The sequence below is a fragment of the Toxotes jaculatrix genome, chromosome 13, assembly GCF_017976425.1.
Source record: "Toxotes jaculatrix isolate fToxJac2 chromosome 13, fToxJac2.pri, whole genome shotgun sequence".
Taxonomy (NCBI): Eukaryota; Metazoa; Chordata; class Actinopteri; family Toxotidae; genus Toxotes; species Toxotes jaculatrix.
Window position 1 is genome coordinate 20113846 of NC_054406.1, and position 13089 is coordinate 20126934.

Sequence of the window (13089 nt, forward strand, 5' to 3'; positions counted from 1 at the left end):
ATATGAGCAGCTTTCAAAAAAAAAAAAATATATCGATCAGACCCGTCTGGATGAAGGACTCATCTCTCTGATTAGATGCGGGAAACCTTTTAGGTGTGTGCTCCTGTATGACACACTGTATGTGCTTAACACCATTTGCAGTGTCAGCATGTCCAGTGAGGTGCAGCCGAGGCCGGACGACAGCCCCAACACCAGTGGGGGAAGCTCGGACGCTGAGCAGAGGGAGGCGGCTCCTCCGGAGCAGTCGGGCCCCGAGCAGCGGGACCAGACCCAGCCCAAAAAGAAGGAGGCCAAAATCTCCAGCAAGACCGCTGCCAAGCTCTCCACCAGCGCCAAGAGGTAGATTTGCTGCACTGATCGTCTGTTCCCTTGTGTCCTCTGCTGCCTACATTGCTCTGATTGCTTTGTTTAACTGCTCAAGTGGTCATCTGCCACTTAATTGTTCTCGTGTTTTGTCTTTGGCGGGGTAAGTCCTCGCTGCTGTCCGTCAAAACGGTGAGTGTATAACGTGATCTTTCCTCGCTTGTGTTTACCTGATGAATCATGTAGGAAATCAACAGCAAATAACAGCAATTAAAGTTGTTGGTTAATCACTGAAGTCACTGTGCATTCACAGCAGACAGCCCTACCACCACACAGTTCAACTAAAAGTGAAAGTTTTGATATAGTTGTGAAAAAAATGTGATGTGTTGATAGCTGCTTGGAACTCTGTGGTGTTTACATACATCGCTGCTCTGTTGGGTTTTTACCACCAACATATTGACTTGAACCCCCACCCCCCCACCCCCTTCCACACACAGCCATTCAGATCTTAAAGGCTGCTGGAAAATGTTGTGCACCGTCGGGAGTCAACGCAATTCAACCATAAAGAGATTGCAAAGCAATGCCAGACATTTTCATTTTAAAACACGCCCCTGCTGTCTCTGCCCTGTTCCCTGCTGTAGCACCGCACTGATTCACTTCATAACCAGTTCATGGCAGGCTGGCGCTGGATCTCATGGGGTGATGCAGTCGGCGTCTGATAGGGGAATCAGCTGGCCAAGCAACATAGTCAGGTCACCTCGTGTGTTGATGATGATACCAAAGCTGTTGCAGGACACAGTGTTATTATCTACACTGTGTCACTGATTGACAGATGCAGTGCCAAGATGTGGTAGATGAACAGATGTGCTAGAAGCCACCCAAATTAAGAACGTATCACTCCTTGCACCCATGGTTGCTAACCTGTCAGTGAGTTAAGGGTTGAGTTGTACTAGAAAAGAACTAATTTGTATGGCATGTTATCCAACCATGTTGGAAATCTGAGGTACTTATAGTTGTTCCAACAGGCCACACTTGATGGCAGGTTGAAAAGCCTGCTGTCATTGGGTTGGGGGGCGGGTAATAATTGTTCAAATGGAGATAACTGTACCCAGCAGGCATTCAAAGTGTTGTACTCATTTGTACATACGATAAGTGACAAGTAGTGGTTTATAGGTAGAAAGAAAAGAGAGCTTGACAGAAAAGGTCAAACTCTGCCTATTTACCCACACCTGTGTGAAGTGAGTGTGATTGTCAGCTCACAATAATCACAGGACACAGACCTAACGTTGGAAAAGTTTGGCAGTACAGCTTTTCAGGCCATGTTGGTTTGACCATCTGACAAACACTTTGATTAAAGCATACAGACAGTTTAAGGTTTATTTCCCCAAACATACTGGGGAAAAAATTGTACAGTATTATTTTGATAGCACAAAACTAGATCTAAACTGTCTGCTCACATTTGCTGTCATATAGCTAAGCTTGGCAATTACTGTCTTTTTATGTCACAGCTCTCTCTGGGATCACTGGCACTGCTTTAATGAAAGCCTCTGGATTTGCTCTCGTAAACAGTCTGCTCCAGGTATTTCTCAGGAAAAAAAAAAAAATCCTCCTTGGCACAAAGGATATGATGCAGTGTGCGCTGATAACTTCAGCCACATCTGACTGTTTATCACAGCTATGACTTCTTATCACCAGAGATGGCTACAACATAAAAAATAAGGACCTGCAGGGTTACCATTTTATAGGAAGGTTGACAGGCATGGTTGTTCATCAGTAGTTTTCAGTGCTAGTTCATGTTATAAATCCTCAGCTGTTACACAAAGCCAAAGCTAGAGCTTTCTATTATAAAAGCAATGCTCAGATGGTACTAACTTATTTGTCGAGGCATGCAGAATGTCATAGTTTAGTGCGTGCGCTGTCTCGGGGCATTATCAGACGCAATGAGCTGTGGAACATTAGAGAAAGTAAGTGTTTGGTTAAAGCGGCCATGCAGGAACACGATGAACTCACAGTACAATCAGAGCTTCTTCTTCCTTTGGATTCCCATGGCCTCTTTCTTTGCAGCACTCTTCCAAACAGGTCCCCAGCTTCAGCTGTCAAAAAGTGCCACCTCAGGAAATACTGCAGATAAAATTACACAGCAAGCACTCAAGCTGAGAATGACTCCATGACTGTGGATATTGTATTTCAGGCTCCTTTGCAAATATATGTTTTTTTTTTTTTTCCCTCCCATCTTTGCCCAAGTGAGTCATGTGCAGTCATTGGCCCACTGAGGAGAGTTTAAAGGAAAATCCCTCCTCGGATGCTCTTCAGGGCTCAGCAGTGTGAGCATTTCACTCACATTTGTCACTAAAAATAGATGTGTGTGTGTGTGAGCACGTGCATGTGAATAGAAAGCATTACAGAATTCATAAAAAAATCTTTTCAACAAAAACATGGACCACTGGCTGAGCTCAAAGACCGCCAGATGACCTGCTGCTGGACCAGTGATGCCATTATTGCTAAAAGCGGTTTGTATTGTTGAAGCGTTTAAAACAGAATTTAAAGTCTTTGAGAGGAAACGGTTAATTTCAGTGAAACCAGCACACAGTCATATGGGCTAACGCTGCTTGTGTGAGTGAAGGCCTATGTGGTTTTGCTGCCTGTTGATGCTTTTGGCCTGGGACCAAATCCCAGGTCATTTCTCACTAGCTGATAGAGCTGTCTGTGTGTAGTCTCGTGTCATTACTTGTAGTAGCTGCCATTTCTCACTGGAATTATGTGTGTTATGTTAGATAGTCAGAGCCCTTCACTGGCTTCAGCAAGGCGCTTTGTTGCTAAATACTTAAATTGTACTCAGTAGTGTTGTGTTTTCTACTCTCCTGCTCTGTGCGTATATCCTCGCTTGTAAACAGGAAACCTGTCTATAAAGCTGTGTTTCAGGTACAAACATGTCTGTTGAAAAGGCTGAGTGAACTTACTATTCTGAGCTACAGAGTCTGTTGGCTTGGTTAGCTTGCCAGTTCATAGTAGCATTAGTAGTAGACACCAATTACCCCTGCATGGAGACATGATTGGACCTTCAGGACCATTGTCCAAGATGAAGTGGTGGTGTCATCCCTCACAGAACAGTCTTTTTTTTTTTGCTGTCAATCCAGCCAACAACACTTTTGCATTCAGTTGTATATCAGTATCAAGTATAAGAGAATTGGTTACAAAGGAATGTCTTTCCCTGATGGATCTGACAGTTTTCCAAAACATGCAGACAGAAGAACAGGCCTAGCCACATGCTTGTGGTTCCTACGTTTCCTGGGAAACAGATGATAATTTGGGGTTTACAGTAACTTCCTTCTGTCTCAAAATGGGGAACCAGTAGATTCTCTGAAGAAATCTGAAGCACTTTAGCCTTGATGATTACACTTGATCGACAGACATAAGATAATTTTTTCCTCCAAATAAACGGTAAGTTAAACATGTGAGTAACCCTGTCATTGTCCGTTTTCTCTTCAGTGTACAGTATAGTAGCATTTTAATACATCTGAGAACGCTTCTCTCAGGCAGCAAGAGTTTAGTGTAATGTAAGTAAGCATCACATTACTTTGCAGTGTGACTAATGCACGTCCATTCATTGCCACGTCGATGCTGAAACAATATATCACGTCAGCATCGGCTGCTTGTCGTTCTTCTCCCTCTCTCTTGCAACAGCAAATTAATTTTATGTCCAAGCTAACAAACAGCTGAGTGAACAGACTGCACGATCAATAAGAGCAGTCAATTATTTAGGTTTTTTTTTTGTTGTTGTTATGGCTTTCTCGAACATTTTGAGTTATTGCAGGGAAAATGAAAACACGATGCGAGGGGCACAGCTGAAATGAAAAATGGAAATGGAAATAAAAGAAAGTCTCTCAAGGTCTTTCTCAGAACAGAATGTGCCATGTTTGAACTTGAGTCCTCGGGAGTTGGAAATTATATTGGTAAATAGATGATACGTTTGAGATCTAAACGTTTAATTTATTTAGGTTCAAAATTCATTCTTTGTACCTGGGAAACAGCATTTGAGGAAACAGTCTCATCTCAAGGTCCATTTAGTTCCTGGGTTTTGGGGCTACCTTATGATCTTCATCAGTAGGTAGAGTAAGCCAACATGGACAACATGTCCTTGAAGCGCTCAAAAAAAAAAAAATGGAAGTTTAAACATCTACAATTCCATGACAACCTGCCTGTCGCTCCATTTCCCCCCTCACCCGTGAACCAGACCCCTGGATTGTTGAATTCCTTCAGTTGGGGCAGAAACTCACTCACTCCGCTTGCTTAAACATGAAATGAGGTGGTACACTGTGCACAGGAGAGAATAACAGCAGCATTTAATGCTGAATGGGTGATAAGAAAGTAAAACAGCTAGCTACTGGGCAAATCACTGGCATAGTAAACTAATGAATACTTAACCAGGGAGAAATCTGACCCCTCGATAGTCTATTCATTAAACCTTTTTTATGTGCTTAGTGTGGAAAAGCTCCCAACAGCTTCCTGAAAGCATGAGGGCTGAGGCAGGGCCATGATCAGCAGCAAAATTAATTTACCCAGATATATCAGACACGATTCCTTTATCCGACGTGGCCTTTTGACATCAATATCAATTTATGCACACGTGGTTAGAAAATGGCAAATATTCAGCCGTGCATCCCGGCGTTGATCTTGTGTGACAGGACTTATTCCTGCGTTCAATCACAGGGGCTCGGGAGCTCATTAGAAAATCAATGAGGTATTCAGTGTGTACATTTACAGATTGATTTTACAGTCAGGATTTATACAACTGTCTGTGTTTTGTGTGTGTGTGTGTGTGTTTGAGAGCGTGGTGATAACACAGATCTTCCTCTCGTTTCAGAATCCAGAAGGAGCTAGCAGAGATAACCTTGGACCCACCACCAAATTGCAGGTAGGATTGTGTTGATTGTGTGTTTTTAAAAGGGCTGTTTGCTCTGACACCTGAGGCACTTTTGTGTGTGTGTGTGTGTTGTGTGTGTGAGCGGTGTGAATGGATTGTGCCGGCTCAGTGAGTCACATGAATAGCATAGGTAGATTATTGTGCTGTATTTGCACCGCTGTCCGCTCTGGCCGAAGCATAATGAACGAACCCGTGTGAGACATGAATAAGAAACTATAAATATCTGTGCGATTGGCCTGATTGGCAGTGTTTACCATTAGGATCACTGTAGCAACAGTGTCAGCTCACACACTCCCTAAGGGTGGGAAAGGCGCTCTGCTGTGGCTCGACTGGTTTACATGGTTTATTTTTCCTCCGAGTCAGAGCGTGGCGAAAGGCAGAGGTGCTCCTGCCAATCAAGATCTGAGTTGTCATTGTGTGGGGCTTCCGCCAAGTCAGCGTTTGTTATCTTTTTCCAAATGGGAGCAGTGTAAGAGGGTGAGGGGAAGGTGGAGGTGCAGCTCCCACCGTGGACAGAGCAATCAGTAAGTCACTGAGGTGCTGACGCTGCCTGTAGGGAAAGCGGGGGAGCCCAGTGATGCATGGATGCTCTCAGGCTTGTAGGCAGAGTAGCTGGGTTTAGTCACTCCAAACAGGTACCCATCCAGCATTTTCTCTTCCAGTACCAATTCTGACACTTCAACTTCAAAGCTTTGTTCCCCCCGAATTTAAATTTAGAAACCATCACTTCATCAAGCAGTCTTATGTACTGTATAGGTTAACATCAGCCAGTGTAGACATTTCCTCACCATCGTTCCCTTTAGGGTTGTGCAAATTTTGATTATATCATGTCAGACAGCTTATAAGATTGTGTTGTTATAATATGTCAACCTCAATTATATTTGTACCATATCCTGACCGGATGGCAGATACGCCACCACTTTCAACCTGTCTAATATCTGTAACGTGCACAATCTGTCTTCTGGTGATATATACAGACCTTACAGACAGCGCTGAGCCGCTGTGATGGACGGTAATGTCCTTTACGTGTCCACAGGACAGCTTAGGCAGGTGTCATTTAGTTTCATTACACGCTCCTGTAGCTTTTCATCTAACCTTTTTAGGCTTTTAATTTGGCATCCACAGTTTCTCCTCCTCTAATATGACACTTAAACTCATACCACATACCTGACATGTTGATAAATAAGGCAGCATTATGACCAGGGTTGCTGTGTCAGTGGCCCTAAACTCTATTTAACATGAAGGGCCTCTCTAGATTTCTGTACTCCAGTTGCTAAAAGGTCATCACTAATAAAATGTGACTTTAGTCCCTGTTTTCCACCCTCCTTTATCGAGTTTTGTTCAGCACATAATCAGGTCTGATGTTACTCTCTGCATGCAGTGTTTCAGAAGAATTTCTTTTCAGAAAAACTATACAGAGTCAGGCTTTGCTAATGTCAGCTGACCCTGAGTGACACTAAAACACCTCTGGCTTCACATTAAAATGCATTTATTGTGAAGTACATAGAGGAGGTGATGAATTTCAGCAGATCTACACCCCCAGCAGGTTTTTTCTTTGATTGTTTTTTTTTATGATGACCTGTCAAGGCCCCTGGTTGACTGTGAACACTCTGCTTTCACTCTATGCAGATACAGTATGCAGGGGAAATGAAATCTCATGGAGCCTTCTTTAAAACTATTTTTCCATTTCTGATATATAGTCAATCTGGTAAAGACAGTCTGTCAGGTTAGTGGCCTTTCCGGCCGTATGTTACCTTATATGAAAATGGTCCCAGTGGGTACCATTTGTACAGTATCATCACATACCCTGAGCTGAGTATAGCTAAGTGTTACCCAACCTAAAACTGAAGTGGAATTTATCCCGACACCTGGATTATCAGCCATCAACAGCTCAACCAGATCTCTGTTCCCCCACCTCTGTTTCAAAGGGATTTTAATGCATGAACCATAACTCCACCTGGACCATGTAAAAAGGACCAGATGATGATTTCATCCAAAGCTTGTTTTGAATTACTCTACGAATAAATCTCTCCAGAGAACAGCTGCATCCATTCTTTACATCGATAATAAATTCTGGAGATTTTTTTTTTTTATCGGTTCTGTAACAGTTGCAGCATGGTCAGCACTTGCTGCCTCACCACGTTAATGCATCAAATGGAGCTAACATTTTGAAAGGTATTTTTAAAAAAAAAAGATATTTTAGAGAGAGCTATATAAATGGAAGTAAAGACTCTCACCTTTGAGAATAAAACAGTTCATCTGCCACGCTGCTTTCAGTGTAAATAAACAGCCACTGTCAGACTATCTGTCAGAGTCGGACAGATCTCCTTGGCACCTGCAGGCCGTTTGTCGGCCTCCAATCTCAAAGACAAGGCTAATCTGGCTGAAGCAAGCCATTATGTTTCCTGACAAAGGGCCAAACAGCAGAGGGGGAAAAAGAAATTTCATGGGCAGACACTTGTATAGAAAATGACATTTTAGTGTTCTTCCTTGAAGAATGTCCACACTGAAAGGAGCCCTCGTGACAAATGGATTGAGCTCGGCTGCAGTCGGGAATCCTCAGTCATAAGTGAAAAATTAGGCTCGAGCTGCTGGAGCATTTTTTTCAGGGAGAGTCAGACATCCGAGCCACCGGAGGCGCGGTGCTGCTTGAAATGTAGATTTCTGGATTCATGTGCCCCTCGGGGTATTTGCCTCACTCTTAACAGCTCCCGATTCCCCCCACAAGGCTGTCACATCCCCGGTGTTTGATTTAGTCTACACGTTTCACCACAACAATTCCGATTCAGCCTGTTCTTTTGTGCGAAAAAGCGAAGCACAATTGCACATTGTGAACATTAAAAAAAACCTTCTGCCCAGATAAATTCCCTTAAACAGTACTGTACCTCCTCGCTCACAGTGTCTGTTTGAACAAAAGGCTCCACGTCTCCCCGGCCCCTTTCTTCACCTACTAATTGATCTGACAGTGTTAAATAGGCTGTGTTCGCCCAAAGACATCAGATGTGAGGGGGTTATGAACGGACGCTGTGATGCAGCTCATTACCCCACAGGCTTCAGCTCTCTCATTTTTTTTTTTCTCTCCCGCCAGAATAAAGCACAGCTCATGATCACAGCAGCTCCAGCAAACATCCTCTCTGGCTCGTTTTGTACATTCCCTTCCTCAATAGAAGGAATGGTACTGTAATCTCTCTTGGGGGAAAAAAAAAAAAAAGAACCCACCTTTAACTTTAACTAAGACAGCATGCCTTGTTTTTGTTTGGCTTCATTTTAGAAGGACTTAGTGGAATTTTTGGAGCCATATGAGGAAATATTTTTCTTCATTCTTTTTAATCATCTTTGTCACACTGCCAGAGAGTAATTAATTGAATGTGACAAGCACTCTGGAAGGGTATGTAAATAGCCCCCACACCAGACACATTATATTAGCCCAGTGCTTGGTCGCCTTCCTGGCTCTGTGTGTGTGTGTGTGTGTGTGTAATTACCATATCCTTTCATGATAGTTCTGGCAGCATTTTGATAAGAATCCCCCATCGGCTGAGGGGAAACAATGTGTGGATTCCAAGGGGGAATTGGCCATGCTCTCTCTCTCTCTCTCTGTCTCACTATCATTCATGCTCGCTCGCTCTCTGTCTCCTTTATCCCACTGAATATCAGTATCATCTAAGGAATGAAAGTAATAAGGCAGAAGAGACTGGGCAGAGTGAGAGAAATGTATATTCAACCACTTCTCTCAGGCTCGAGATATGATTGACTCAAACACAACTCTTAGCTTTCATTGTCGTCTGCCGTAAAGTGCCGGTTTACTTTCTCAAAGGAAGATGACAGACGCCGAGCTCAGCTTCGCTGTGGTGATTATACATTTTCATCCAGCTGTCAAAACGTGGCAAAAAAAACAAAAACAAAATGGGAATTATGCTTATATCATCTAGGTTGATGCAAATGAGCATACTTTGTTAATTTAGTTAAATAACAAGCCATTAGAACTGAGCAGGGGTGTTGCTGTGCGTGAGCTTCAACTAATGTCTGCTAAATTTAATGTTATTATCCAAAGCTGAAAACAAAGAGATATATTTAGCAGCATTACTACAGTGTCAGACTCATGTATTCAGCTGACATTGGTCTTTTACTAAATAACTGAAAATAACTGATCTCAGAACAGTAATGTCACTCATTTGGTGCAGGTCCTGCCCTGACAGTAACATAAAACCAGTCTAAAAACCTGAAGTACTGGAAACCATCAGATCTTTGGCAGCTTTGCTTGAAAAATAACTGATTAATTGATTATTATATAAATTAAACTCTTTCCAATTAATTTTCTACCATTAGTTGTTTTTTTTTTATTTTTCCAAAACTGTTTGAATCAGCAAACTGAGAGCATTTAAATACGGCCAATCTGTGCAGGCTCCTTTTTGCTGGATCAGCATCAGTTCTGCCTTCCTTTGGATGACGTGTGCAGGTTTTCCTGCAGTGTTTTTTAGTGGCGGCTATTCATCGCACCTAAAACAAAGACACCTGCTCAACATCATGCAAAATAAATAAATTGTTATGACATGAAACTTCTTTAGATGAGCTGCTTTACACTGCAAATGGCATGTGTTTAATGAGTGTGACTGTTATTTTGGCTGCAGTCTACGAACAGCAAGCTGCCATGAGGTGAGCTGCATCATCAGGGTCTGGGTGTGCCTAGCTGTTGTTGGGCAGAAACCCACTGTGTGGTCAGGGCATGAAAAAGTCAACAAGTATTCCTGCATATGTGCATTACTGCTTTCTGGGCATATAATGTAAGAGCCATGTGTTGTCTACAATGTGCTCTGTTCTAAAATGGAGCTTGGAGGCGACACGGTAATGCACAGAGTGTGAGAGGCGGTGATGGTGGTGGGGTGGTATGTCACCAGGGGGGCCCGAAAGCAAATTTTAGCCCCAGGGCCCGTTCACAGGTAAACCCAGCCCGGGGTGTGCAAGAAAACAGAGGGATGAGCAGTGAAATACGACCATGCAACATGAAGAGAACAAGCACATTAAATGCCAGTCAGCACAAATGTGAAGTGATGCAAGGCTAAGTTTAGTTTCACATTCCTGCAGCCATTACATAAACAACAGTCACTTATAAATGAGTAATCACACTCCACTGAGCAGTGAAGGTGAGGAAACAGATTTTCCCAGTTTTGGCAATCAGACCTTTGTATAGTTGCCAAAAACAAGGTTTTTTTTTTCTATTGTGCTGAGGATAATGATTATCAAAGGCAGGTAATGCACAAACTGTTACATGGTGAGGACCGCATAACAAGGAAAAATCATTTACTGTAAACCTGAGTCTCCGATAGGTGGTATTTTGTGTCAGTGTATTTATAATTTACCCACTTCGTATAAACATATTAAAATGTAATATTTATTTTTGTCAGAAAGTCCCATCTGTTCAGCGCAGCACACGGGGATGTACTGCAGGTCTCTGTTTTCCTGGTCCAGATCGGTCCAGCTGGTTTCTGCATAGCTGCTTTTTTTTTTTTCCAAGATGAAGACCATACGACTCTTGTGTCAGCGTGTCAGGAAAAAGATTTTTCATTGGCGTGGGCGACGCATGCAGTGTTCCTAGCAATGACTCTTCTCATACATCTCTCTCATAACTCTGTGTTTATTGAGAACCATCCGTCTCTCGGCAGCTGTTACCGTTGTGAGGACCGTAATACATCAAAGTCATAAACAGGAGTCCTTCATCAGTATTATCAAAGGTTTCTCGCCTGCGATTGTCTAACACTGCACTAAAGGTGTCAGTAAAATGTACAGTACGAATTACATTGTTCACATTTTGCCCACAGTGGTCTCACAGTGATTGACAGGGGGAAGATTAGCGGAGTATGTTATCGACTACAGTGCTATGCTGTCTGTCAGCTCTTTCCCAGCCATAATAAACCAATAGAAATAGAGCTTTTACTAAAGAGTTGATAAATCCAAAACCCAACAAAGTGCTGATCAGTGTCACACTGTAAAAACTGCAGCTGATATTCTTTGGCATAAATAACAATAAGAGGTTGTTAGACCTTAGAAACCATTTAACTGATTTAGAAACATTCTTAGCAGATTGGCATTTACTTTCCAGCCTGCATTGCATTAAAGTTAAAATTCCCCACAAATCCTTTTTTTTTTTCTCATATGACAAAAGAGCATCCTGTCACAGGATGGAGGGGGTTTGGTGACTTCATACATGTGTCTATTCAAATTAAAGGAATTCATGCTCACTTATAAACTGCAACGTGGACAGGGACACAGATTTGAGTTCCTCTAACTTGGTGTAAGTTAACAGAAGTAAAAAAATAGTTGGATAAAGTCACAGCTAAACTTCAGAAATTAAATGAAATAGCCTAACTCTAAATTATACTGAAGCTCGTTGTCTTGAAATTCTCAACTTTTTCTTTTTTTATAGTGCAGAACCACTGTGACTGTGAGACGTGCTCTGCCAAACAACATTCAAGATGATTTTTAAAGTGTGGACTTTATGGGTTAAATAAAACACAGCCAAAAAATCCTGTCAGGAACATACGTCCCATCATAAAAACATCCCCATATCTCACACTACGGTGCCACCGATCTAATAATACATATTCATACACACAGAATCTGTCAAAATGATTAACTACTGATTAAAATTGTTCTTCTGTGTGTAAGTTAATATGAGCACGTCCCTGTCTCAGATGTTACATCTCAGGATTTTCTGTCACCATTAAAAATGAGTACACCTTTTTTTTCTTAACTTTTTTTTTTTATTAGAACCCCACGATGAAGGACATGTAGGATGAAAGTGTACTGAAGAATGTGAGAGAGCATTTATTTATTTTATTTTTTTTAACCAGCCTCAAACATTTAATGATTAAATTAGTAATCTAGCTCCTTGTGGAACAAAGAGTTGTATAAATACTTTTAATCTTTTGCATTTCTAGTCTAGAAATAGAGGAAGATGTGTTTGCCAATTCTTTTCAAGAGGTTCTTTGTCAGATACTTGACAGAGCTGCAGCTTCTTTCCTGTGGTCCTGTCCCTTCCCACTGTCATGTCGGAGCGAGGCTGAGGCTGAGTGTGTGTGTGAAGTGGTCTGGCCTGTAGTTCGGGTCTGCAGTCCAGCCCTGCAGCATCCCAGCAAGCTTGCTGGAGCTGTAATTTAGTCTTGTCAGATAAAAGGGAGGAGGTCCAGTTTGTTATTAAGAAGCATCCCGCAGTGAAACAGCCACCTAGCCTGCAGGCCTGCTGTTCAGCCAGCAGCTCACCGCTCAGACTAAAAGTTGCATTTGTTCATACCAGAACAGTGAGAGGAAGGACGATACAGCCTAAATGCAATCCCCAACAACAAATAAGATATGTTTAAAATGATTCAGATCTAGTCAGTATACCCTTGGTACGGTGCAGCATGCTGTGGCACGGGCGATGGTGACTGTGTAGTTGTTTTTGGTTCATAGGGAACAGTGCTGAATCTGTGGTTTGCTGCTGAGAAATACCACAGATGCAGCTACTATGTGAGCTCCCTGGTGATGGGGGTGGATTATAATAACAACAGGCTGTTTCATGATAACAGCGCAGTCTGAAATGATGAAGTAAGACCGCTGTTTTACTCTGCTTTGTTGCCGCAGATCTTTATCACTTGATAATGCACACGTCAGACTTAAAATAGCAGAGATATTTCTGTCTTGCTGCCACGTTACCGGAGGTGCCTTCCTCGTCTGAGCTCAAGGTTACGGCTCCGGAGACATCTTCAGCGTTACTGTCAAGGACACTCGACATGCTCGTCACCCTTGCCTGTGTAATGTTAGAAAGCAGTCCTGCTGTGGTTAGTAGTTACTGTTTACTTTGAAACCACACAGTTGACATAATGTGT

General features: G+C 42.4%; 1 protein-coding gene across 1 annotated transcript in view; it reads left to right on the forward strand.

Moving 5' to 3' along the window:
* Positions 1-13089, forward strand: part of LOC121192208 (ubiquitin-conjugating enzyme E2 E2-like) — a 56337-nt gene that overhangs the window by 3018 nt on the left and 40230 nt on the right. Inside the window, exons 2-3 of the mRNA XM_041053790.1 lie at positions 142-339; positions 5168-5218. Of these exons, the coding sequence (XP_040909724.1) occupies positions 149-339; positions 5168-5218 (242 nt within the window). The 5' untranslated portion in view covers positions 142-148. The remainder of the gene's footprint in view (positions 1-141; positions 340-5167; positions 5219-13089) is intronic.